This window comes from Lissotriton vulgaris, chromosome 2_1 (genome assembly GCF_964263255.1).
Source record: "Lissotriton vulgaris chromosome 2_1, aLisVul1.2, whole genome shotgun sequence".
Lineage (NCBI taxonomy): Eukaryota > Metazoa > Chordata > Amphibia > Caudata > Salamandridae > Lissotriton > Lissotriton vulgaris.
The window spans coordinates 550416260-550440935 of record NC_141687.1 but is presented as its reverse complement, the minus strand read 5'-3'; the positions used below and the strand labels follow the sequence as shown (position 1 = coordinate 550440935).

Sequence of the window (24676 nt, the reverse complement as noted above, 5' to 3'; positions counted from 1 at the left end):
ACTAAAAGGTTTTTGATACCTTATTTTAAGGAAAGATTTGTGATTGATTATAAGGCAGCGTATGGGAAGGTTATTGCTTTGGAAGATGATGAGCTAATTTTTCGGGTGGGCTCTTTTCTGAAAGCGGCTGTGCGTACTCGTAAGTCTATGTGCCCCCGTGAATTCTGCTCAACTCACTCCTCTTTTTAATCACTAATTTTAAACTTATGGTATATTAACATTCAGAATGTTCCCCTTTATTATGTTTTCCCTTTATGCACATTGTACTACTGAAGGGGCCGTTTTTATTTGGAATCTTTTTATATCCCCCATGCTGTTGGTTCATTTTTACTGCATATGTTGTTGCCTGTCTGTACTTTTATGGATATATATCTGTATCTGAATAAAGATATTGAAATGAAATGAAAATAGCAATTAAGGATGCTTTATTGTATTTTTCAAAGGAACATCCAACTTCCATGTGTTCTTTTATTTCTGATAAGGCAGAGTTATGTGTTTGGACTAGAGTAAAACCTGAAACATGCTTTTTAGTATTGGTTTATTGTTGGGGAGAGAGTTTGAGAATGTTCTGAACAGATAGATATTTATTGGGATGATAAAGCAGTCTGACCAGTCCACTTCAAGAGATTTGAGATATTTGGTAGTGGTGACATTTGTGATCACAAAGTCTATAATGTTGCCTCTAACATATGCTGGCTGCAGGCATTTTGGAGAACTGTTTATGTTATCTGTTTTATGTGAACCACAAACAACTTCCTCTCCCAAGACTATAAAATATAAAAAGTAATTATCAGACATGCGTTGATGTTGCAGCTGTCATGAAGGAATCTCAAGCATCACACTGGCCAAGAAGACTTTATTTTGCTGTAGCCAACGTCTATGTCACAGCATGCAAGCCTTTAAAGGCCCTTACTCGTTTTCAAAACAAAAAGCATGATAAACATTCTAATTTGCGTGGTCCATGGAACCATTACAGGCTCCATCATACTTTCTGAAGTCCAGTCATCTGTGCTCTGAAAAAGGATCTTAGGGGCACAGGAATGGAGGTCACATTTATACAATGGTGTGTCATAATATCCAGTCGACACAGCAGATTCCAGTGCAACACCTTGGGAAATTAATGGACGAGTTTGTTGCAGTGACTGACTGAAAAACAAGTGGGGATTCAAGTAAACAGCTTTGATATACAAAGATAAAGAATATGCGTAGAGAACAGTATTCATTAGTGGTAGAAAGGGTATCACTCATTTACATATAAGAAGTTGTGAGGTACAATCCCCTGACACCATGTGTTCCTTAACTATGTGTTCTAGATACAAATGATAACTTAAAATGCTGGCAGTTAAGGAGTGTACTCTACTTGTTTTTAGGATTGCACCAGTACAGTTGGAATGTGAGGATGTCCCCAGTGTACCTAAGTTATTGACAAAAAATCCTTAACTGTAGATTGCAATTAATTATACTGCTCAGTGGGTATTGGGGACTATCTACTTTCCCCACAATGGCATACAAGCCTTTTACAATGAACCCAAATTGACCAGCCAATAGAGATAAATCTGGACCTGTAATAGATATCATAACATGTCTACTACATTAGTTAACTGCAAACAACCTCTTTAAAAACACTATCTAAAACTGGGTAAACAGGGTGGAGTGTGAGGACTAAAAAACTGTCTACTTACTGCTCCGGAGACTGTGGGGGACGGCTGGAGATGTAACTACGACACTCATCAGGAGCAGATGATGCATGGCCTTTGTCCACAACACTTCCAAACTCTGGTCTAAGCAGGCAAGTTAGCCAATCAAATAAAATATGAGTTAACAAAGTGGTTTATCTTATGGTTTATGTTTTATTTTTTGCCATGCGTGTCAATTTGTTTATAAAACAATGGTTTCATCATTACCCCTGAGGAATCAATGTGTCTACGTGTCTGGACGGAATTTGTTCCAGCAATCAGAAGTCTACAACCAACTGTATCATTATTTGGAAATAGAAGAACTTTCAAAGTCTCTATTTTGAGTCATATCTAGACATTTACGTTTTCCCACTTGATTAATAGGAGCTCAATCATGCTCAGGATACGTTTTTTTTAATTTAGTACATTGCCACCTTCACCTGCAAAGCAGAATCAATGTGCTGATTTTTGCTCAGCCTCTCATCTTGTACTCACAGCTTTGGAGGGCAAAAATATATTGATAGTGCTGCAAGTTAAATGAGGCATATTGTGCATTCAGGCATAGTTTTCCTGGTATATTTATTTTTAGTTGGTTGTAGAACACTCCTTGGAAACCTCTAGCAGCATGCATTGGGGTAACTGGCTTGTTCCTGCCATGGCTCTTGCATGTCTGCACTGTAGCATATGCAGAATGAGCTTGCTAATGAAGTCATGTATTTCTTGTGTCTAAATTAGCATGGCAGAAGGTGCTAGCTGGTGAGGCTGTAGATTACTAATTTCTGCAAAGTAGCATACCTGTAAGGTGCAGATAGGCAAATACTTTGGAGATCCCCTGTATGCCACATAGCATGCTTGAAGCTGGCAAATTGGGGTCACTGATTCCTGGTCTTTAAATGACTAAATGGGGCCATGGACCTCACAAGTTTGCATGATAGCAAGCCTGTAACAATATAGCTAGTTGAGGTAACTGATTTTCCATGTCTTTATCATAGCAGGCTTTGGGGGAACCTGAAGAGATCATGAATTCCCTCTGCATAAATTCATGAATTGTAGCATGTCTGGGTGAAAGCATATACTTTATGTGGTTGCTGATTTCCTGTATGCACCTAGTAGCATGCCCAGGAAGACCAGACTGAAAAGTATGGATTACTTGTAGCCTGTGTGGGAAGTTCAGCAGCCTAGAGCAGGATCCTAATTTTCTGGATGAGTATGGCAGCTAGACTGAACAGTAGGTTTTGGGGGCCTTGGTTACCGAGGCAGCATGTTTAAAAAACCATGCTGGATGGTTGAAAGTATATACAGTGTCTGTAGGGTAACAGGTGTGGGAGTAAGACACTCAATCGAATCATGGATAGCCTCTCTCTGTTTGGTTACAAGCCAAGTTATTCAGAGTAGAGCCTATAGGAATACATAGATTCAAGTGACTCTGGAGGACTTTAGTAAAGCCGGCTATACCCTTAGATATCTGGACATTCTGAATTAATATGATTACAAGGGGAACAGTGTTAAATAGTGGAGGCAAGCAGGTAATTCTAATACACAGTGAAAATGGAGCTCGAGATGAAGTTCTACATACAGACAAAGTTTTGTCCAGGTTTAGCTTCTCCAGTCCTTATGTAGTGAAGATTCGTGATAAGCATGAAACCACATTTAAAACGTAATAAAATATATCCCAGCAGATGACTGAGAGGAGACATAGGAAGACTGACTGCAGGGCCCTCAAGCGTTTCTTAGTAACAGATCACAGGTGAGGAGATAGTACAACACTGGGATGATTAAAGAAAGAAGCCCAATTTGCAGTGCAGACAAATTTCTGGCATAATCATAGACCACTTGTACACTTGGAACAAGCAGCTGTTTAGAGATGGATAACAATAGCTTTGGAAAGAGGTGATGGCAGCACAGAGAGACTTATTTGAGTGCACATTTAGGGTAGCGGGGAGCATGAAGAGTAAGCCAGTAGCAAAGGGAGATTCAACTTATGGAACTTTGTGGCATGGTACAAAGTCACAAGGTGATTCTCAGGAAACAGCAAATAATGGGTAGTTCTGACAGCAGGAGAATCTACAGCTGGATCATAGAGATGGGTGATCAATGATCCTCCCAACAACATCAGGTATGGTGCAGGACTGCAGCATCTTTTAATGAAGCCCCCAACATGACCATACAATGAGAAGTGAGAGAGCTGCAGTGGTAACAGCAATACCTTCGGACTAGCCATATCTGATGGGGCATACAAAAAACTTGGATGCCATACCAAAGGTAACTTTACCAAGTGCTGGTTGTGGTGGATGCTTTAGAAAGGTGTATAACAAGATACTTAGACCATCATAGATAGATGCCAACAGTAGTAGACAGAAGTCAAGATAGCCTCTCCAGCAAGCAACACTAATGCAGCACAATACAGTTCATATAACATATCTCTCTACAGACACATACATATGCAGTAGGAAAGACAAGAGGCAAACATAGCCAGCATAGGCATAATAAGAGGCCATTCCCATGTTCTCCTGGACATAACAAGCTCCAAGCCCAAAGCTGCAAGCCATAGAAAGTAGAGGACATGGTGGTTATGAGGGTGTAGCTGAATTCTCATCTAATACTTTCATTAGAAGCACTAGCAGTTGAAGGCACAGTGAAAAATAGAAAGCTGGACAGAAGCACGGGTGCCACAGAACAAGATTAAGTAGACAATAGTTGCAGAATATCTAAGCCATGACAAAACTGAAAAAGCATACAGCAACTGCAAGAAAAGCCCCAGGCAATGAAATGACTTAAATGTATACAGAAGGCAGCACAATCACAGTGCAGGCTGTGAAAGGCTTGAACAGGAAGATTTAAAAGCTGTGGCAGGCAGAGCCACAAGCTCACTGGACACCAACATGCACAAAATACTTTGAAGAAGATAACAAGCGAGCAGCAGAAGCCAGAAAGCAGCAATCACAGTCAGCAGCACACTATGCATGTAGATAGCAGTCCAGCTCTTTCTTATCAAAAGTAGTATAATTTTCAGCCAAATTTATCTAATAGGTTGCGAATTATAGCAATGACTGTCCTGTGAATCAATTAGACATGCATAAACATATATGTTAGTCTGTACAAGTAATATTTGTAGTTGTTGCCCTATGTACAAATGAAGATGGGAAGCAAACTGTCATGAAGCTTTCTGACAATACATTCATTTGGATATAAATTATAACAGTTTAAGTAATGTGGGTACAAATTCTAGGAGGAGAAAACAATTAAAAGATATACACTATCAATTTAACAGTCTTCCTTTTGCATCGCATATGACAGAATGAAAACCATTAGAAATCACAACAGAAATACTTCTAAGATATTGAGGGAACAGGCATTATGAGTTGGAATGTAATAGCTAAATCTGTGTTATACTAAATGATATTATGATGTATTACTTTGGAGCACACAATATGCCTGTGCTTTGGATTGTGACATGTCCAGATAAAGTATTGCTGATGCAGGCTTATGTTGAATTGTATATATGAAGTATATCACTGTAAATATGTATTCATGAAGGAATGGTTTCTTATCTGTAATCCCAGTTCTCTCTCAGGGGAATCTCCATTGAAGTCATAAGCACTGAATAGTCCTGCCAACATATGGGGATCCTGGAGCACTTTTTCATAGAATGACTTCTTACCTGTAGATGAGAAGGACTGTATAACACAATACTTATCTTCGATAACAATGTATCTGGCACAGACATAGTCTAGCTGCAGATTCCTTAATTTATTAATTATTTCCAGGTGTCAGACTGGACCTGGAAATTTTTCTCAGCAGTACCGCTGCGCGCCATGTGCTGGCGCCACATGGCTCTATACGACGTTGGCTCTGAATATAACTTCAATAGAGCCATATAAGGCCCCTACGGCGCACTGACATCAGCTTCCTCTGTGAAACTTTCAGCGCGGAGACAAATAGAAACTGGCAGTAGAAACACTGTGCTAAAAAAAGAGGAAAAATCTTTACCACAACCACGAAAAAAGGAGAAAAGAAAGGTATGGTAAATCCAAAGAAGACCCTTAAGGAAAGGCCAAAAAGTAAATGAAGCACAAGTAATCTGGAACACTTGACAGAGGAGCATGACACAGTACACAAGAGAAATATCTCCCACACCCTAAACCATATTACAGGAGGGAAAGGTGGAACTCCCTCCATCATATACCCAGAGAAAAAAGGGGGGCAGAGAATGCTTCATATTTGGTCATGAGACCAGACCAGTGGAACAGGAAGAGCCCATCACAACAGGAGCAGAAAGGAAAAGGGGGAAATACGTCCACAATAAAGATCATAGAATTAGGAAGTAAGTGAACTAAAATCCCCAAGAGCAGACCTAAAGGTCATTCGCAGAGCGGGGAGGATGGGCGGGGCGTTAAGGAATCTGCAGCTAGACTATGTCGCTACCAGATACATCCTTACCGAAGGTACATAACTTGTTCATCTGATAGAGACATCTAGCCGCAGATTCCTTAACTTGTGAATTAGATAACATAGCCATATTCTCTGGGAGGATGGTCTGCAAAACAATCCCACAATAGTAAAGGAGGAACAGCTGACCGAGATGAGATCGGCCACACCTCAGTGGGATGGGATAAGGAAGATTGAGAGAGAGAGAGAGAGACAGATAGCTCTCTTCTAAAGGTGGTAACGACCACAACAAAAATGCAAGCAAGGAATATCCACCAAGAATCTGGAGCATGTATCCTCAGGTATAGTGGTACCAAAGAACAGATGCTGGTTGTAACTCAACTGCAAGGAAGATAGACATGGATCCAAATAAATTAAAGGCTAAGTGGCCCCACTGGAATGTGGGTACATGTCCTCTAGAATTGGCAGAAGAGTCTGCAATATGTATAATAGAGGACTGAGCCACCAGACCGACTAACCAGATGATGGCCTCTATCTTAGGTGAAAGAAAGTGGCCACTAGAGGAGCCAAAGCAAACCGCTAAGTGAAAAGAAGAAACTAAGATATGAATCTGTCCAAATTCAACAAAATTAATTAAATCTCTACCCCAGGTGGGAAAGAAATACATCCATAGCACAAGACCCTGCCTTTGAACTACAGTGCCTGGCCAAAAGAAGAGGATCAGACAATCCAGGTCAGGAAAAACCGAGTCTGAGAAAAGAAAGAGGATGAAATCCTACACAAAATCACCTGACAACGGTCAGGATGCCGTATGTGAAACCCAAGTACACTATGAATGGGTACAAAAGGAAACATGAGGCTCCTGCGCTGATAAGAGCAATAGAAGAAGGACCACCAGACACAAACCCCCTTTACCAAGGCTGGGTAATGCCCTAGAATGAGGCAGCCAGAAAACAAAGAAGGAGTTCTAACATGGAAAACACTTCTTTCTGTGTCCTTCTCTCCCTTTTATCCCTTTCCCCACGCTGTTGTATTTTTTTGGAGACCAAAAGGGTGGATACCGCATGGCCGAAAGACCAGCGTAACAAACCATATCCAAAGGCATAAATGGACACATGAAAAACTGGACACTGTCTTGGAAATATTCCTATGCAGGTAATACAAGCAGCATTCCAAAAATATATGGCAGCACTCAAGGCACACCGACAATGCCCGGAGTACCAATCATAGAAGTGGAAAGCGGCAGAGGGGTGGAAACCCTCTTTCAAGAACAGAGTGGGGCCAGAGCACAAGACAACACTGCCTGCTAGTAGAATCTCGGCAAATGCAAAAACCACAGTTGATGTCATACATTCACCCCAGTACAAAGATCTGGGCCTAAATCCATCGTTTTTTTGCACTCCACACCACCCCAGTTCAGACATGGCCATATGCAAATCAGTCTGACCCTGTGCCTCATGGGAACAGTCCAGCCCGAACAGCCAAGCCATGCCTTCCCAGGACCGGAAACAAGCTTCCGAGGACCGGTTTCTGGCATTCCAGCCGTCTTCAGCCCGGCTTGCTTGAATCCAGTGGTGTGGAGAGCATGGGACTCACGTCTGAGCATACCCATCCCACTCGGGGTGACAAATGCGAAAACCACAGTTGATGGACAGAATGCAGAACAATGTCATACATTCACCCCAGTACAGAGATCTGGGCCTAAATCCATCGTTTTTTTGCACTCCACACCACCCCAGCTCAGACATGGCCATATGCAAATCAGTCTGACCCAGTGCCTCATGGGAACAGTCCAGCCCGAACTGCCAAGCCATGCCTTCCCTGGACCGGAAACAAGCTTCCGTGGAGTGGGATGGGTATGCTCAGACGTGAGTCCCATGCTCTCCACACCACTGGAGTCAAGCTATCCTGGCTGAAGACGGCTGATAGCCAGAAACCGGTCCTAGGATGCTTGATTCCGGTCCAGGAAAGACATGGCTTGGCAGTTCGGGCTGGACTGTTACCATGAGGCACAGGGTCAAGGCTGATTTGCATATAGCCATGTCTGAACTAGGGTGGTGTGGAGTGCAAAAAACGATGGATTTAGGCCCAGATCTCTGTACTGGGGTGAATGTATGACATCAACTGTGTTCTGCATTCTGTCCATCAACTGTTGTTTTGCAGAAGAATCTCGGCAGGCACACACTTCCCAAGGGGAAAACATGAAAGAGTCCACTTGTCCATAAGCACATACCAATATCATACCTAGACATCAAGAAGGTATGACTGAGTATTCCATGATCACCTTACAGATTATCCAGAAGAAAGACTCCCACAAGGCAGATGAGTAAAGCAATCCCCATCGGACGGGTAACCATGGGAAATAATATACATATAGAACTTAGGTTCTTACAAGGCCCGCTCAACAGCCATGAGGCAAGAAGACACATCACACAACAGCGGAGAGGAAAGAACAACAGGTCATGCAACGACTGTGAGGGAAGGAAGCAAGTCACGATGTGGGGTGGGGCAGAAGGAAAACAGAAAAACCTTTGTTGTTCCACAATCAAATGCCAACCAGAACGACCCCGCTGAGTTTTCGCTACAGTGGGGACGGTCAATACCTGGGGTATCCCGTATATTCCCAACATCAGAGGAATTCAAGCTCCTGGCTTGGGAAGGCTTGAATCCAAAGCTTAGAGACACCAAGTCTCCATGAAACTCGCAAATCCTACCTCTAGCTGGGAGAGGTGGCATAGCACAACACTGGTGTGTGTGACCAAATCCACAAGGTGGAAACAGTCAAGAGGAAAAAACGATGTTCCGCAGGTAATATGTAAAAAACCTCTGCAAGAAAACATGTAGCCATTGTAACAATTAAAGAATAAAAGGAGACAACCCCAAGAGAGTGTAGATAAAAAAACTGATAACAAGTCCTGAGGCACAGCCCAGAAACAGAAGGACAATAAGCTAGAGTGGTCAACATCGCACATATCACATAATGATACAGGGAATTGCGAGATAAGCAATTCACATAACAGTCGCATCCAAAGAACCCCACCAGCCAGTGGAGTAAGACCCTCATAAGGGTCTCAAGGCAGGAGGCTAGCCAGCAGCACCAGAGAAAGTGAAAAGACACTGATCTGGCGACTGACGCCGCAAAAAGCATATACCGCGTTGCAATAAAAATAGGAAAAAATGGGTGGGGGGGGAATGCTACGGGTCTGGCCCTCCTTGACTATTCCAAAACCTATGTAAGGTCTCATCTGCTTGGGTTCAAAAAAGATGAACCCCATCAAATGACATGTCAAGCATGGTTGTCTGGACAGCTTCTGAAAATCCAGACGCCCGAAGCCAGGCATGCCGGTGCAATGCCACAGCCGATGCCATGACTCGACCAATGGAATCGGTGAAGTACATTCCACACCCGATGAGCAGTTTAACAGCCTGGTGACCATCAAAAATCAACTGGTTGAACTCATACTTGTTAACCTCTAGGAACAAAGGGAAAAGCTGTGCCAAGGAGTTCCACAAAGCATGGAGAAAGCGTCCAAGGATGCAGATCGAGTTGATGGAGCGTCATGAGGCAGCAGAAGAGGTAAAATCATGTTCCCTGCAAGAATCCTGTTTCATGGACTCTTCATCAAGGGGGAGTGGGGAAGATTCTTAATCTCAGGGGAGGCCGCAATGGCCTGGCCCAAGAAGCTGCAGTGAGTCGGCTCTCTGATAAGGTAAGCGAGATCCCCTGGGGCGGGGCGGTATTTGTGGGCAATAGCACGGTCCACTGGTACACCTGACTAAGGTTTTGCCCATACCCCCAATAAATATTAGACAGTGACTCGCAAAAGGGGAGAACTGGTTCAGCCCCGACTGGCCAGGGTTAAGGACCTCCATAAGAGGGTATGTAACCTTCTCCACTGCAAGCAGAGTAAGATGTAATACATCAGCCATTCTTCTCAAAACTTCTACCGAAGAACTGGCTTCCGATGCGAGGCCAGGAGGCAATAAAAGAGAGGAAGCAGGGGATGAATCTAGCCTGCTGGCTTTCCCCAGCTCAACAATCCAGCTGTCTAACATAGAAGGAGCCACAAGCATTGGCTGCTCCAAGGAGGGTATCACCTCACATTCTTTCCTCAACTGGTCCTGTGAAACCTACACAGAAATCATCGGCTGAAAATGGATCCATAACCATTATCAGACCGCGCTGATCCATGCCATACCAACCTCGGCATAGGAAAGGACAAAGGTGTCAATCAACTGCGCAGATGCAAGGAGCCGAGGCGAAGCTGTGCCGTGCACTGACTCCGGCTCGGAGTCAACTGGCGCAGTGGAATTAGGCACCTGCAGGGAAACCAACATTGCTTTAGAGTTGACCAATGTCACTAGTGGAGGTCATGAAGGACCATGTATCAACGCTTCTGTGTGCGAGACTGGAACTGATACTCAGGGTGAACCTGTTGGCCTTCTAGTACTAATGCATCTGGTTCCAGGTAGTCCTGGCTCCATGAAAATATGGGAGGTGAGGGAGTGACGCCGGAGCGGAAGTAGAAGAGGCTCCACAATCTGCCCTGCAAGACAAAAGAGCCACAGAGGCCCAGAAATTCAATCTCTTACAATGCTGCTTACCGTGAGACATAGCTGGAGACTGGAATCACTGCCGATGACCACGGGGAGAAGAGCAGCGCTCACGGGAATGGCTGCTGAATAGGGAGGATGACCGACACCGCGAGGAGGTAAAGGTCTGCGACAACCGCACAGTCAGAAGTTTCATGCGCTGCTCCTGCAGGGCCTTCGGCTTTAACCGCTGGCAGGTGTTACACTCGTCGGCATTGTGGTGCTCACCCAAGTACCAGATACAGCTAGAATGTGGGTTCGTACCCGACATTTGGCAAGCACAGAACACACAGGACTTAAACCCAGAGGGCATCGGAGTTTAGCACACTCTCTCAAACGAGTAAAGCTCATCACAGCAGGCCAAAAATGGCTAGAGATACGCTACTTCGGATCTGCGTGCAGCGCAGAAAAAGAAGAAACTGACATCAACGCGCCGGAGGGGACTTATATGGCTCTGTTGACGTCATACCTGGAGCCGACGTCGAACAGAGCAATGCGGCGCCACCTCACCGGCGCGCAGAAGTACTGCTGAGAAAAATGTCCTGATCCAGTTTGACGCCTGGGGAGAATTCCCAAGTTAAGGATTCTGCGCCTAGATGTCTCTATCAGATGAAACACTAAAGACAAGAACATTGTGTAGCCTATAATGAAGCTATAATGGCCAAATTCTTCAGATTGTACTTACAAAAAAAACCCATCTATATGAATATTTAAAGCCAACTACTTTAGTAGAAAGCTTAAATCTCCTTCACAAACACTTTTTTGTAAAAGTAGAAAGATGAAAGATAGAAGGACAGTGTAGCCCTGTAGGATGCCATTATGGGAGTGTAAAAACAGCATATTTGCATTTAAGGGCCCAGAGACGAGCAGTATCTCATCATGCTAAGCAGGTGGCAGTTGCTTCAGGTCTTTTTGATAAGCTGTGGCAGTATCAGCTAGGCCAATTATTGCCTCTGTCATCTCCACCGGGAAGGCACAAGGGTTGCTTATGACTTCAATGGAGAGTCCCCTGAGAGAGAACTGGGTTTACAGGTAAGTAACCATTCCTTCTTTCTCAGGGGATCTCAATTGATAGTGATAAGCACTGAATAGAGCAGCAAGCCGATCCCAAACAAATCGCGCAAATATATTTCTCAGGGAGGCCTTTCCTACTTGAGCATCTGTTCTAGCATCCGGGTCCAAACAATAAAGTTTGGTAAACTTATGAACAGACCTCTATGTAGCCGCTTTACTGGTTTCCGCTATAGAGACAATTTCCATCAAAGCAGCAGTAGTCACTTTCCCCCTAGTACAGTGAGCTTTAGGTCTACTGGACAAAACCTTATTAGCTTTCTGGTAGTATAATAGGATGCAAGATACTATCCACCAGGAGATAGACTGTTTGGACGTGGCTAGACCTGTATGGACCAGGACATAGTTTACAAATAATTGGCCCAACTTACATATGTCTCTTGTTTTGTCCAGATAAAACTTTAAGACTTGTCTAATGTCTATGGAAGGAGGACCCTTTAGGCAGGTGTGGAAGGATGCTGTAAGAAAGTTGGTTAGGAAATCGTCTGATTGACGTGGAAATTCGAAATGACTTTAGGAAGGAATTTTGGGTGAGTTTTCATCACTACCTTTTAGGAATGTAAAACGGTGTATGGCTCATAAGAACACAGCACCTGGATTTCGCTTACCCTACCTACTGATGTGATTGCGACAAGGAAAGCGGTTTTCCGAGAGAGATGTTGCAAGGACTATTTTTGAATGGGCTCAAAATGGTCCTGTATGAGGTGTGAGAGGACTATATTGAGCTCCCAGAGAGGGGAAGGGCGCCTAATGGGAGGGAAAATCTTTTTTAACCCTTCTGAAAAATCCTTGATAATGGGAATTTTGAAAAAAGAGGTTTGTGAGGGACATTTTCTATAGGCAGTAAGAGCTGCCAAATGAACTTTTATGGAAGAGAATTATAAGCCAGATTTTGCCAAATGAAGTAAGTATGGAAAAATGACTACTTCTTGGTAGGTTGTTGGGTCCACGTTCTTGTTAGAACACTAAATGAAAAATATCTTTAATTTGAATGGATAGGCTTAGCAAGTTGACAGTCGTTTAGCCTCCTTGAGAATGTGCATGTATTCTTGTGGAAGGTTCAGGTGCACATACTGAACTAGGTCAGGAGCCATGCTGCCAAATTTAAGGAGGAGAGATTGGGGTGAACCATCTGGCCTGCATATTTCGTTAGAAGACCTGGTCTGCATGACAGCTTGATATGTGGATGCTCTGATTGGTGAAGAAGGTCCGTGAACCACCTCTGACATGACTATTCAGGAGAATTCAAGGTCATTCTGGCTCTCAAATAGGGCTAACAGGATCAGGAGAATTAGGTGGAAAGGCGTAGAATAATTTGCCGGACTAGTCTACACATAGGGCATCCCCTAGTGTCTCATGTTGGAATTACCTGGAGCCGAAGCCAGGATATTTTGTGTTTTCTGCGGTGGCGAATGAGTCAATGTGTGGCACAACCCACAGCCTGAAGATGTTTTATACATCATCATCTTGAATGACCCATTCTTGGTTTTCCTGCTTAGGGAGTCTGCTTGAACATTTTGAACACCTCAGAGATGAGTTCCAGTGATCCACAGATCTCTGACTTTCATGCCCTTCCAAATCCTCTGACACTCATGAGATAAAGGTCTGGACCTAGTTTCCCCTGCTTGTTGAAGTAGTACATGGATGTTGTGTTGAGTGTCTGTACAAGCAGAGAGTGAGTCTTGAAGGATGGGAGAAAAGCCTTCAATGCCAGGTGAACTGCACGTAGCTCGAGGATATTGATGTGGTAGTATATAAAGAGTGTCCACGGGTCTACCAACAACAGATCTACCTTAGAAAGACATAAACCAACAAATTAAGTGTATAACTAGGAAAGAAAATCCCCTTACAAATAAGGATACCTATAAGTCACCATTCAATACCGCCCTAGTCATCATCTGGGCTTCCTTAGATATTCCTAACGTGAATCATAAAATATATTAACTAGGACTGGGTTGATACGTCCTGACTCTATCACTCCGGTTCAGTTCATCATGACATGCGCCAGTCTTGCCATGAAAAAAAACTTTTTTAGATATGAGGACACTATTTATTTGCAGACCTCTGGCACGAGTATGGGAAGCGTTTTCGCTCCTAGCTTAGTGAACCTGTACGTCCACAGCTTCGAGCAGGAACATATTTTAACATCAACAAACCCCTTTTGTAACTCTATACGAGTGTGGAAACGCTATATCGACGATATCTTTGTCATATGGCGAGGAAACATTGATGATCTTCATCTGTTTCTACAAAGGCTTAACAGCAGGAATGAATTCTTACGGTTCACAGTCGAGCATGACAAAAAACAGTTGGCCTTTTTGGATTTCCTAATAACAGCCAAACCCTTGAGTCTCGAATCAGAACTATACAGAAAATCAATGGCACGTAATTCATTGCTTTGTTATGATAGTTTTGAGGGACAACCTTCCATATGGACAGTTCTTGCGAATATAAAGGAATGGAAGGATGGATTGATTCAAAGAACATTTCACTTCTTTAGCCGAAAAGCTGAAATCAAGGAAGTACCCAAAGAAACTGGTGCGTCAATCACTGAAACGTGCAGCCAATAATAATGAGAAGTATTTCTCAAACCTACAACACCGAAAGAGATCACACAAAGATTGACCTTTGTAAATACGTATAGTACAATGTCTAAAGACATTCAGAAAGTTATCAGAAAGCACTGGTCGATTCTAAACACAGGACAAGAATCCATACAGCCCCCTCTCTTTGCTTTCAAACGAGGTCCAAATTTGAAAGACCAGTTGGTTCATACAAGACCTAAAAGTAGAGTACAACATACTGTAGGCACCATGTGGGACTTACCGGCTTTACAAGGCCCCCTTCCGTGAGGGACGTGGGCAGCTTGGCCCCAGACACGGAAATCTGTCACTATAGGTATAGGTACAAGTTGCCCGTGGATACAGAACAAGTTCACCAACTGTAACAGTGACAAATTAACATATATGATCACGTGCCCATGCCATTTATGATACGTAGGCATGACAACACGAAAAGTCAAGTTACGGATTTCTGAGCACAAAAGCACAGTACGCTGTAGGAAACAAGCAAAAAACTGACAAGCCACTTTCTGGACGCCAAACATGGTCCAACTGACTTTGAATGGACAGTTTTAGAACAACCCTTCATTCCAGACCACGTGACAGATACTTATAAATATCTGTTGGTTAGAGAACAGAAATGGGTCTTTAGACTGGGGACTGACAACGGAGGTCTGAACAATATAATTCCTTGGTATTCCTTGGTTATCACTATAAAGCTGCAGTTTAAGAGCAAACGCACTACTCTTGTTCCTTTGGCTGTATTCTTTACAGGGACAGTTTCAAATAAATTGTCACACATCAAATCGATTCATGCCATATCAGTTTTATATTGCCAATTAACAATGCAGAATGCATATATTTTTCTTGAAATATATTCTTTCTAATTGATATAGGGGTAACAGTTCTCTGTAGCTGCAATACCGATATGAGCTAATAATCTGTACCTTTGAACAAATATGTTGTACCTAAACATACAGTAGGTTCCATCAACACTTAGTATGCTTATGTTCTATTGATAACACCATTGTCAATAAAGTTTTTTTGACATAGTTGAGCTTGTGACGATGCACAGCTTATCTTCCTTTGTTTTCAGAAAAGGGACTGTTAGTATCACACAATAAATCTTTTGATGCATGGTTTTGATAGAATAGACTATCTAAGCTATTGCTCGATAATTATAATAGGGTCCCCTTCTCCATTGCAGAGCGACACGGACAGGGAACTCTATTTCCCAGACTCCTTGTCAAGGGGGTTGTGAACACATGATCGTCTTGGTTTACTACGTATTCTAACAGCAAATACAAAGAAAAAGAAAGATACAAAGAAAAACAAAGATGAAGTCGGTGGATGTATGGGAGGCTTTCTCAACTCATAGCATGCCCACACATTACCATTAACACGTAGCATGCCCACACATTACTAATAACAACATTGTCAATAAAGTTTTTGACATAAGAGATTTTGTGACAACGATCAGCTTAGCTTCCCTCGTTTTTGAAAATGGTGTTGTCAGTGTCACATAACTAATGGTTTGATGTACAGTTGTTGATAGAATGGATCGTGTTAGGAGTAAGTCGATTCTCCAATGCCTGGAGATGACAGTAGCTGTAATGTGGTACCATTGGCGTGCGACGTGTATAGGGAACTCTATCTCCCAGACTCCCTGCGACGCGGCCTGCGAACATGTGATCGCCCTTGATGCATCACATGCTCCAATAGCAAACGAACTGAGATAAAAATGGCAGAGGTATGCTGCCAGTCACCTCCCGGAGACGGCTCGGTAGACCGGTTGGAGTACCGACAGAGAGGTGAGTTGGCTATGTTTGTTTGTTATCTGAGCGCAAGTCGGTACAATGGTGTATGATGGCTGACTCCACAGGGGCTCCGATGACGGGTTTGCCGGGTAGTCATCGTGGGGGCTCCTGATTTTAACAGCATGGATTGGTCGCAACACTGGCAGGGTTGCAATTGTAATTTTACTAGATAGTCATACATCCTTATCTATGTATGGACTAGGGCAATGTTTATTATACTATCCAACACCTTTTTGGTCTGCATGGTTTGATATATAGATGATTTTGAGTGTTAGAGCCATTTTGTCCTCCGTTTGCGGACATATTGAGAATCTGGCATTCCAAAGTAATAGCGTGCAATGTGCGGAGAGACTATACTCTATTATAAGAATCCACGATCTCCAAATGCTCTCATCGTTTGTTTAAGGAATATAGGTATATTCTCTATAATTATATCGACTGCAAACTTTTGGCTAGGAATATCTTGTCCTTTATAACAACAGAAGAACCACAAAGACTTACTTATGAAGTATATGATAACAGTCAAGGATGGCATTATTTTTCAGAAATGCACAGACTTATCGTTAGAAGCAGGTTACATGACATTGTTTATGTCTATGCCTTCTTTGATTTTTATAGAGCAGTGCTACTTCTCCCTGAGCCGCAGCCAGGTGAGGCGAGGCCGTACCCACCTGCTAACTAGGTAAGCCGGAGTAGTTACATACTATGTGCATAAACATACGTATACTGCCTGATGTAGACCTTGATGTAACACTTGCAGATGGTAATGGTGCCAGCTTAGGATGTCTATACATAGAGACACCAAAGGTTCTTCTTCTTCTTCCTTTTATTCAACATATAACCAATTTTAATTATGCACTTTCACAGTGGCTGAGTAATCCACATACAGGAGGAGCTGACCAGACACCTAGGAGTCCAGGTGAAATGGTTCATTCATTTTATTTTATTTTATCTCACATCGATTTGTTCCATTGCAGTAGCAATCATTGATCGAGGTCCTGATTTACTGCCGAAACATGCTGACCAAGTAACCATCTTGGCAGATATTTGTGAAAGCTGCCATTTTTTTGCACTGTTTTCAATCTTGGGCAATTGAGCGATAATAATAAACTCTTGTTTCTCTCACTTACCCAATTTTAAGTCACCAATTTTTTCACACATCTCACACACTGCACTTTTTTCATTTTTTCATTTTCACCCATCAATCAATACCTTCATTTGACATCTACAAGGGGATCCTGTGTTTCATAATTAGATGCAGGACTTGTCAAACCAGTCCTAGTTAACATCTTTTATGATTCACGTTGGGAATATCTAAGGAAGCCCAGATGATGACTAGGGCAGTATTGAATGGTGACTGATGGGTATCCATTTGTAAGGGGATTTTCTTATCTAGCTACACACTTAATTTGCTGATTTATGTCTTTCTAAGGTAGATCTGTTGTTGGTAGACCCGTGGACACTCTTTGTATACTACGTCCAGTCTTGGGGGTTGTGTCCATGCCAGGTCTCTAAATATGCCCTAGGACCCTCTTCTATTGGTTTGTGTTTCTTGATTGATGTGGTAGGTCATTTCCCCCAGAAACCCTGTTCCCTGAATTTGGAAGTGATGCATGTATGCTCCCCATCCTAGTAATGGGACATTTGTTACTATGGTCTAGGAAGGGATAGCCCGATGAAATTGAACCAGAATTGTCGGAGAGAACCACAAGTTCAGAGCCTGTTTTGCATAGGGGAGAGTGTGAGCTTGCCCTCCCATCTGCCCCTGACCTGGTCCCACTGATCCTTGAGACATTCCTGAAGAGGACACATGTGGAGATGAGCATTCAGAATTTGAAAGATACACAAAGTCGTTGAGCCGAGGAGAGATTGCACTGTTATCACTGTGGGCTTTCATATGATAGAATGACACTTCAGACGGATTGATAACAGTCTCTCCACTGAAGGACACACTCTTGCTTGAATGGTGTCAACGGAGACCCCCAAGTAATGCAGTGCTTAGACTGGAGAAGATGTTGATTTGCTGTGATTGATATGCAGCCCCATTCTTTGGAGAAGATTGCCTGTCAACTGGTAATGCAGTCGGGCCTCTTGAGGCGTTGATGCCTTGATGAGCCAGTTGTCTAGATAGATGCTTTCTGAAGTGGGCATCTACCACTGCCATATACTCTGAGAAAGTTCTGGGGGCTGACTTGAGGCCAAGTGGAAGCACTGTATACTGGTAATGATCGTGACTCATGAGGAACCTCAAGAATTTGCAATGCTTTTCGCTATGAGTATGTAAAAGTATGCATCTAGGAGGTTTATCGAACAGAGCCAGTCTCCATGGTGTAATTGGGGATAGTTCTGATACAGTGCCAGTTTTCAAAAGTTGTCTTGTCAAATCCACTTGTTGACCGGTTTTAAGTCGAGAATGAGTCTGAAATAATTTCTTGGACCTTTCTTTTTCACCAGAAAATAGCGGGAATAAATCCCGGTTCCCCGTTGTTTGGGGGGAATAGTCTTCACTGCATGCTTCTGCAGAAGGATGTTTACTTCTGAGCACAGCATCTGCAGATGGTGATTTAGATGGTTTTGGTGGAATATTCGGCGGAGGACTTGTGAACCTGGGACAATACCCATTCCGAAGAATATTTACTGTTCATTAACTTTTTGTGATGGATTGCCACTGTCAGAAAATTTGAAATATTTTCCCTTACCAGAGTGGGCAACATAAGAGGGGCAGTGAAGATTCATGGCTTGGAGCCTTCAGTAAGCTTTTCCCCCTGTGAAGGCTATTGAGTGGAGGTCTGAATTTCTTTTGCAGTCAAATGGAGCAGGTTTGGTTAAGGCTGGAGTAAGGAACAATTCCATTGCGGGTTCCAACAGACCCGGAACCAAAGTCAGGAGAGGCCATGATAGTGATCTATGATGAAATGTCTTGAAGATGACAGATGTGGATGGTGTAGGAGCTGACATTGGAATGTTTAATTTTGCGTCATCTCTCACCAGGACCTCTTCAAAGGTGCTGATATCATCCACTAAAGAACCACAGGGTTGTAGAGAATCCAACAGCATTGGAATGTATCTAACTGTGCTGGAAGAAGTGGAATAGCAGGTTTAATGGTGTCTTGACCTTGTACGTGACCTGGATCTAGACCTGGAAGCATGATAACGACGAGAGTGTCTGGTGGATGGCCTACATGAAGAATGCCGGGCCCTGTGGCAATGTCTGGAGTGATGATGGCAAGATCTGGAATGTGATCTTTGCAGGGAAAATTGAGACCTCATAGGAGGGGCTTCCACTGGCTGAGGTTGAGGAATTGACGCTGGTGGTAGAGGCGCCAGAGGAGGAGGAGGTGGAGGGGCTTCCAAAGGCTATGACCAAGGAATTGACACTGGTGGAGGTGCCCTCCACAGGAGGAGGCGGTGGAGGTGAATGAGGTGGTGGTGGAGGAGGAGGAGATGGACACGGAGGAGTAGGAGAGTCTGGCAGCACAATAGGAGAAGATGGAGAATACACCCTGGAGTATTCAGAGTCCGGGGATGATGGAATACATCTCTGTTTTGATTTTCCCTCATGCCTAGATGGTCATTATGTTGACACACTCCTTAATGTCGACTTTCCCCTATGTCTCAACAGCGACACACTCCTCGACTTTCCTTCATGTGTTGACATCGAACTCTTGCTGTGCCTTGATGGTGGAGTCACCTTCGACGTCGACCTACCCGATCTCAACATCATCCCTCATGACTTCTTTGATACTGACCCAGCCCTCGACGGAGAACAAGTTGGAATGGTAGCTTGTCTCAAAGTTGATTCTTTCGAAGTTGATATGGAATGACGTCCCTTTGCTTTGCACTTCTCTTTTTGGACCTTCCATGCTTGGGGTCCTCAGAGGAAGTTGGGAGAGTCCTGGTAGAGGACTGACCCTCTCCTTGCTCTCTGGATGTACCACCTTTTGACTCTGCCTGCTGCCTGCGTCACTCCTCTGTGCCATAGAGGCAAGTTTTCTCCCTTTCTCTCATGGTACACTTGGAGAACTTCTTGCAGCGTTGACATTTTTTAGAACCATGGCTCTCAGGAAGGCAGATGATGCAGACATCCTGAGGGTCTGACTTGGCCTTCTTTCTGCCACAGGTAGGCTCACTTGTCAAATAAAAATGGCATTTTATTTGACTAAATACCAAAAGGTCCTGTCAGAAAAGACAGAGAATCAAAGAGACAGTTGAAAGACATTGAGTGAAACTGTTGTAATAAAAATTGGTGTGAGATATCTGAAGAGAGAAATCCAGAAAGGCTGCCCTCCATGATCACCAGAAGCCGTAAAAAAGAACTAAAGCACCTGCTGTGTATTATGGGATACTGGTGGTCTCTGGGCCCTTCAAGGCGCAGGCACTGTTTTTACATTCATATAATGGCAGCCTATAGGGCTACACAGTCCTTCTACCCTTCATCTTTCTGTTTTACAAAAAAGGGGTTGTGAAAAAGATTTAAGGTTTCTACTGAAGTATTTGGCTTTAGATATACATATACAGCGGTTTTCTTTCCCCTTTTGTGGGCAATTATAGCCTTTGACACCATTTCAGCACCCTCTGATGACTTTTCTCTGCTCCTTACTACTTTTTGCTCTTTACTGATGACGGGCTAAACCCAGAAACAAGTGTCTAGAGATAACAGCACTAACTGCACCAACTTTGGTGAAAGTCTACAGCAACTTTGAAAGTAAGCGTACTGCATTTACCAGGATGCAATGGGGTGAACTGTGCTGGGATGAGAGGCAGTATGCCCCCTCCCCCCCATCACCTTCCTTATAGGCTGCACAGTGTTCTTATCTTAGTGTTTCTACAGGCCTTCCTGAACAAAGGCGAACATCTACACTTAAGAAGACATACTATAAAAAAATGCTCCGGGATTCCTGTGCTTCGGTGGGACTATTCAGTGCTTATGACTTCAATGGATATTCCCCTGAGGAAGACCCAGAGTTACATTGTATACAAAAAATGCAGTACCAATGAAAACTAAAAAAAAGGAACGGATTACAGCATCAATCACTGTCTAGTCATCTGATGTATGTACCACATATTCAGTGAATTAAGCATGCACATACAAACACCAGTGTAGCTGCAGGCTTGTTGTAGCACCAAACGTATCTGGAAATGACCCAAAGTATTGCATATTTGGACAGGCAAATCAGCCCAACATGCAGTCACTTACTGTAAGCCTTTTTGAGAACAGCCAGCCAGGCAAGTTACTTACCTTCAGTAACGATCTTTCTGGTGAATACTCTACGTAACCACCGATTCCTCACCCTAGAGTTGCTCCCCAGTCACCAGACTGGATTTGGAAAAATTCGCAGCAATGTTTCTCAGTGCTGCTAGGTGGCACCATGTGGCTCAGTGCTAGCAGACAAATCTGTTCTGTATCTGTCACAGGCAATTCCTTCTGGCAGTCCCTACAAGGTTTGACTCTGTGGCTTTAGGAGGTGACTGTTCCCTTGCAAGCTGATAGTTTTAAAGCCATTTTGGTTACAAAACAATGAAGTGACAAGGGATAGCTTCGGACCCGTATCTGGTGGCGCGAAAGAAAGGGACCAACATTGACAAACATGGGTGGTGCGGGTATGCAGCTCCACACGTCACTTTTAGAAAACAAAATTGGCAAAGAGATGACATCGCCTACCAGCACACAGGAGTACTGGTGAAGATTTTTGGTATCCAGTCTGACACCTGGGGAATATTCAAAAGGTGAGGAATGCTCAACAGAAATACTGCCATGGGGTTCTGGACACTTACCAGTCAAGTACAGTGTAATGAATAGCAGAGCATACCAATATTTTTAAATAACGGGACATTTCCACACCATATGAAAAATCTGTCAGATATGCAGCACATCTGGGGCTGCTCCAGAAGCCCATGGGTAAACTTTTGCTAATCATACAGGGGAGAGATAAGAGCAATGTAAACTGTGTATATTTAAAATGCAGAGTATATTTAAAATGCAGATTTCCATTTACATTCCGAAGCATGTGTCCATTCTTTCTCAGAAAGGTCTTTACCTAATCCCTCTTGCCAAGTTACTTTAAGTATGGCTGTGGATGCCAATGGTGTGTGAATGAGTGCACCATGCAATGTTGTACTGCCTTACGTCGAGCCCTTGTGTCAAGAGAGCTTGCAATACTTCCGTCTTTAAAGATTCAGCCAGTTGCTCCTCGCCATCTATACAACTTGTCAAATTTCTACGTTCAGGGTCAGCCTCTATCCCAAGTCTCTATCACGAGCCATGTCAACAGACATGTCAGTTGTGCTGCCAAATATTTTATGTTAGGTGCACCCAGTCCTTCTCCAGCCAGTGGACACATATTCTTTTCTGTGGAGTTAAGTCTCCTCTGTTGGATACAGATTAATTTGCACAGTTCCTGCAAAAAGGATCTAGGCAGGAACAAATGGGCAACACAATCACTTTGGCAATGGCAACCTGTCCTTTCGGTGGAAATGAGAGGCTGCTCTAGAATGACAGCTGCCAAATATTATTTACACTTTTATCTAGGTTTCCTCCTCTGAATCTTTCATCCGTAAGAAAATCTGAAATCCTTGGTATTTAGACATGCCTGACTCCCATATCAGTGTCTCTTCAATATCTGGTCTCCTTTAATTAGCACCTAATGGGTGAAAAAGGAAACAAGCACGATGTATCCAAGTTAATCTTAAACCCTGACTCTGAGACAAAATTTGTTAGCATCGATTTATAGAGGGAATCCTGTCTGCTGGATCCCTAAGAAACAAAAGGGCAACGTCAGCATTTCAGGCCTCTTTGTATGTCTTTCCACATATGTCAATGCCACAAACCCAGGTCCGGCTCAAACATTCCAACGGATCTATGGCCATTACAAATAGGATGGGTGAGAGGGGGCATCCCTGCCTAGTTTTTCTATAGATCTGCAATTTGACTGAAAACACTTGACATACACAAACCTACCTAATGACAGTTCATATAATAACCCTATCCCTTTTCAAGATAGCAGGTGACATTCCTATCCTTGACAACACTTCAAAGAATTAGGGCTACTGGAAAATGTCAAAGGCCTTTTCAATTTCTAATGGGGCACAGCTAGAGGGTCTTGCATAGTGCATGCAAAATCTATTATATGGAACAATCGACACAAAGTAATGTATGGGGAAACAGTCTTTACAACATGATTTTTACATTGCAGTGCATTTACCACGCATTTGTTACCACACATGTTTTTACCACTTATAGGACTTTACCACGCATTTAAGGGACGTAAGGGGGGTTGGCAGGTCTCCCCCCAAGAAGATAAATATGATATACACATATATAGCCCCATTGCCACATATAATCACACTAACATTCTGCTTGAGATGCTCCATTTTTGCCTGGAAAATAACTATTTCCTGTTTGGTAAGCAGTGGTACAGAGAACTCATCGGGACTGCCATGGGCAGTTGCTTCGTGCCGAGCTACGCTTGCATGTTTATGGGGTGGTGGGAATCAGAATGTGTTTGATCTCAGGCCTTGGACAAATACACAAAGCATCTGGTCCTGTGGAGCAGATACATTGATGACATTTGTCTCATTTGGGATGGCCCCCAACTCATCGTAGATGAGTCCCTGGATATCATTTCTGTCAATGACTGAAACCTCAAATTTACAAGCAAACCCAGCACCAACAGGGTTGATTTACTTGATGTTGGGGTTGAAGTGCTTAACAGGACTACACAGACTAGGCTACACAGAAAGGAGACAGCTGGCAACAATATCCTGCATGCCAGAAGCCACCATCCACCTAAACTCAAATGCAGCATTCCCTATGGGGAACTCCTTAGAGCTAGGAGAAACTGCAGTACATTGGAAGCCTACAAACTAGAGGAAGGGAGGATGGTTGGGAGATTCCTGCAGAGAGGCTACACATGTAAGGTTTTGGAGGATGCCAAACGCAAGGTCAGTGTAGTGGAAAGAGGGACTTTGTTTAAACCAAACCACATATGAATACCAAACCAGAGATCAGGCTTGTAACTACGGACAACTCGAGCTGTACTGAGGTTCAAGCAATAGTCAGGAAACACTGGCATTTTGGTCAAATTGGACCCTGCCATTGGCAAACTGGTTATTCCAAGCCCACAACTCACATACAGCAGAAGCAACTTGCTGAAAGACATGCTACAGCATACTATGATTGAACCAGGCCAGTTGCAAAGTGGTAATTGTTTGAAGGAACTCCCCGGGTTCCATAAATGTGGTTAGTGCAAGGCGTGCACCCACAGTAACGTCAAGTCTGTCCCCTTGCCCAATGGTAAACAACATAAGATTAAGCCTTTCATTATCTGTTACAGTGACTTTGTAGTTTATGTGTTGAAGTGTGTGTGGCATGAGGTATGTGGGGAGCACGATTTTTCTAGTCAAGAAATGAGTCCTGGCGCATCTCAGGGCCCATCGCAATAAAGACACAACATATCCCATGCTACGACACTGCAACATATTTTTGGAAATGGCCCTTTTTGCGGGGTTATCCCCAAACCTTTTGATTCTACCACCTTTGTTTTTCCTGTCCTGTGGTTGTTGGCTATAG

At 43.4% G+C, this 24676-nt stretch overlaps 1 protein-coding gene across 1 annotated transcript in view; it reads right to left on the bottom strand.

Moving 5' to 3' along the window:
* The window catches only part of UNC80 (unc-80 subunit of NALCN channel complex), a 2521865-nt gene that overhangs the window by 1823847 nt on the left and 673342 nt on the right, over nt 1-24676 (bottom strand). Inside the window, exon 18 of the mRNA XM_086955549.1 lies at nt 1683-1781. Coding sequence (XP_086811675.1) covers nt 1683-1781 — 99 coding nt within the window. The remainder of the gene's footprint in view (nt 1-1682; nt 1782-24676) is intronic.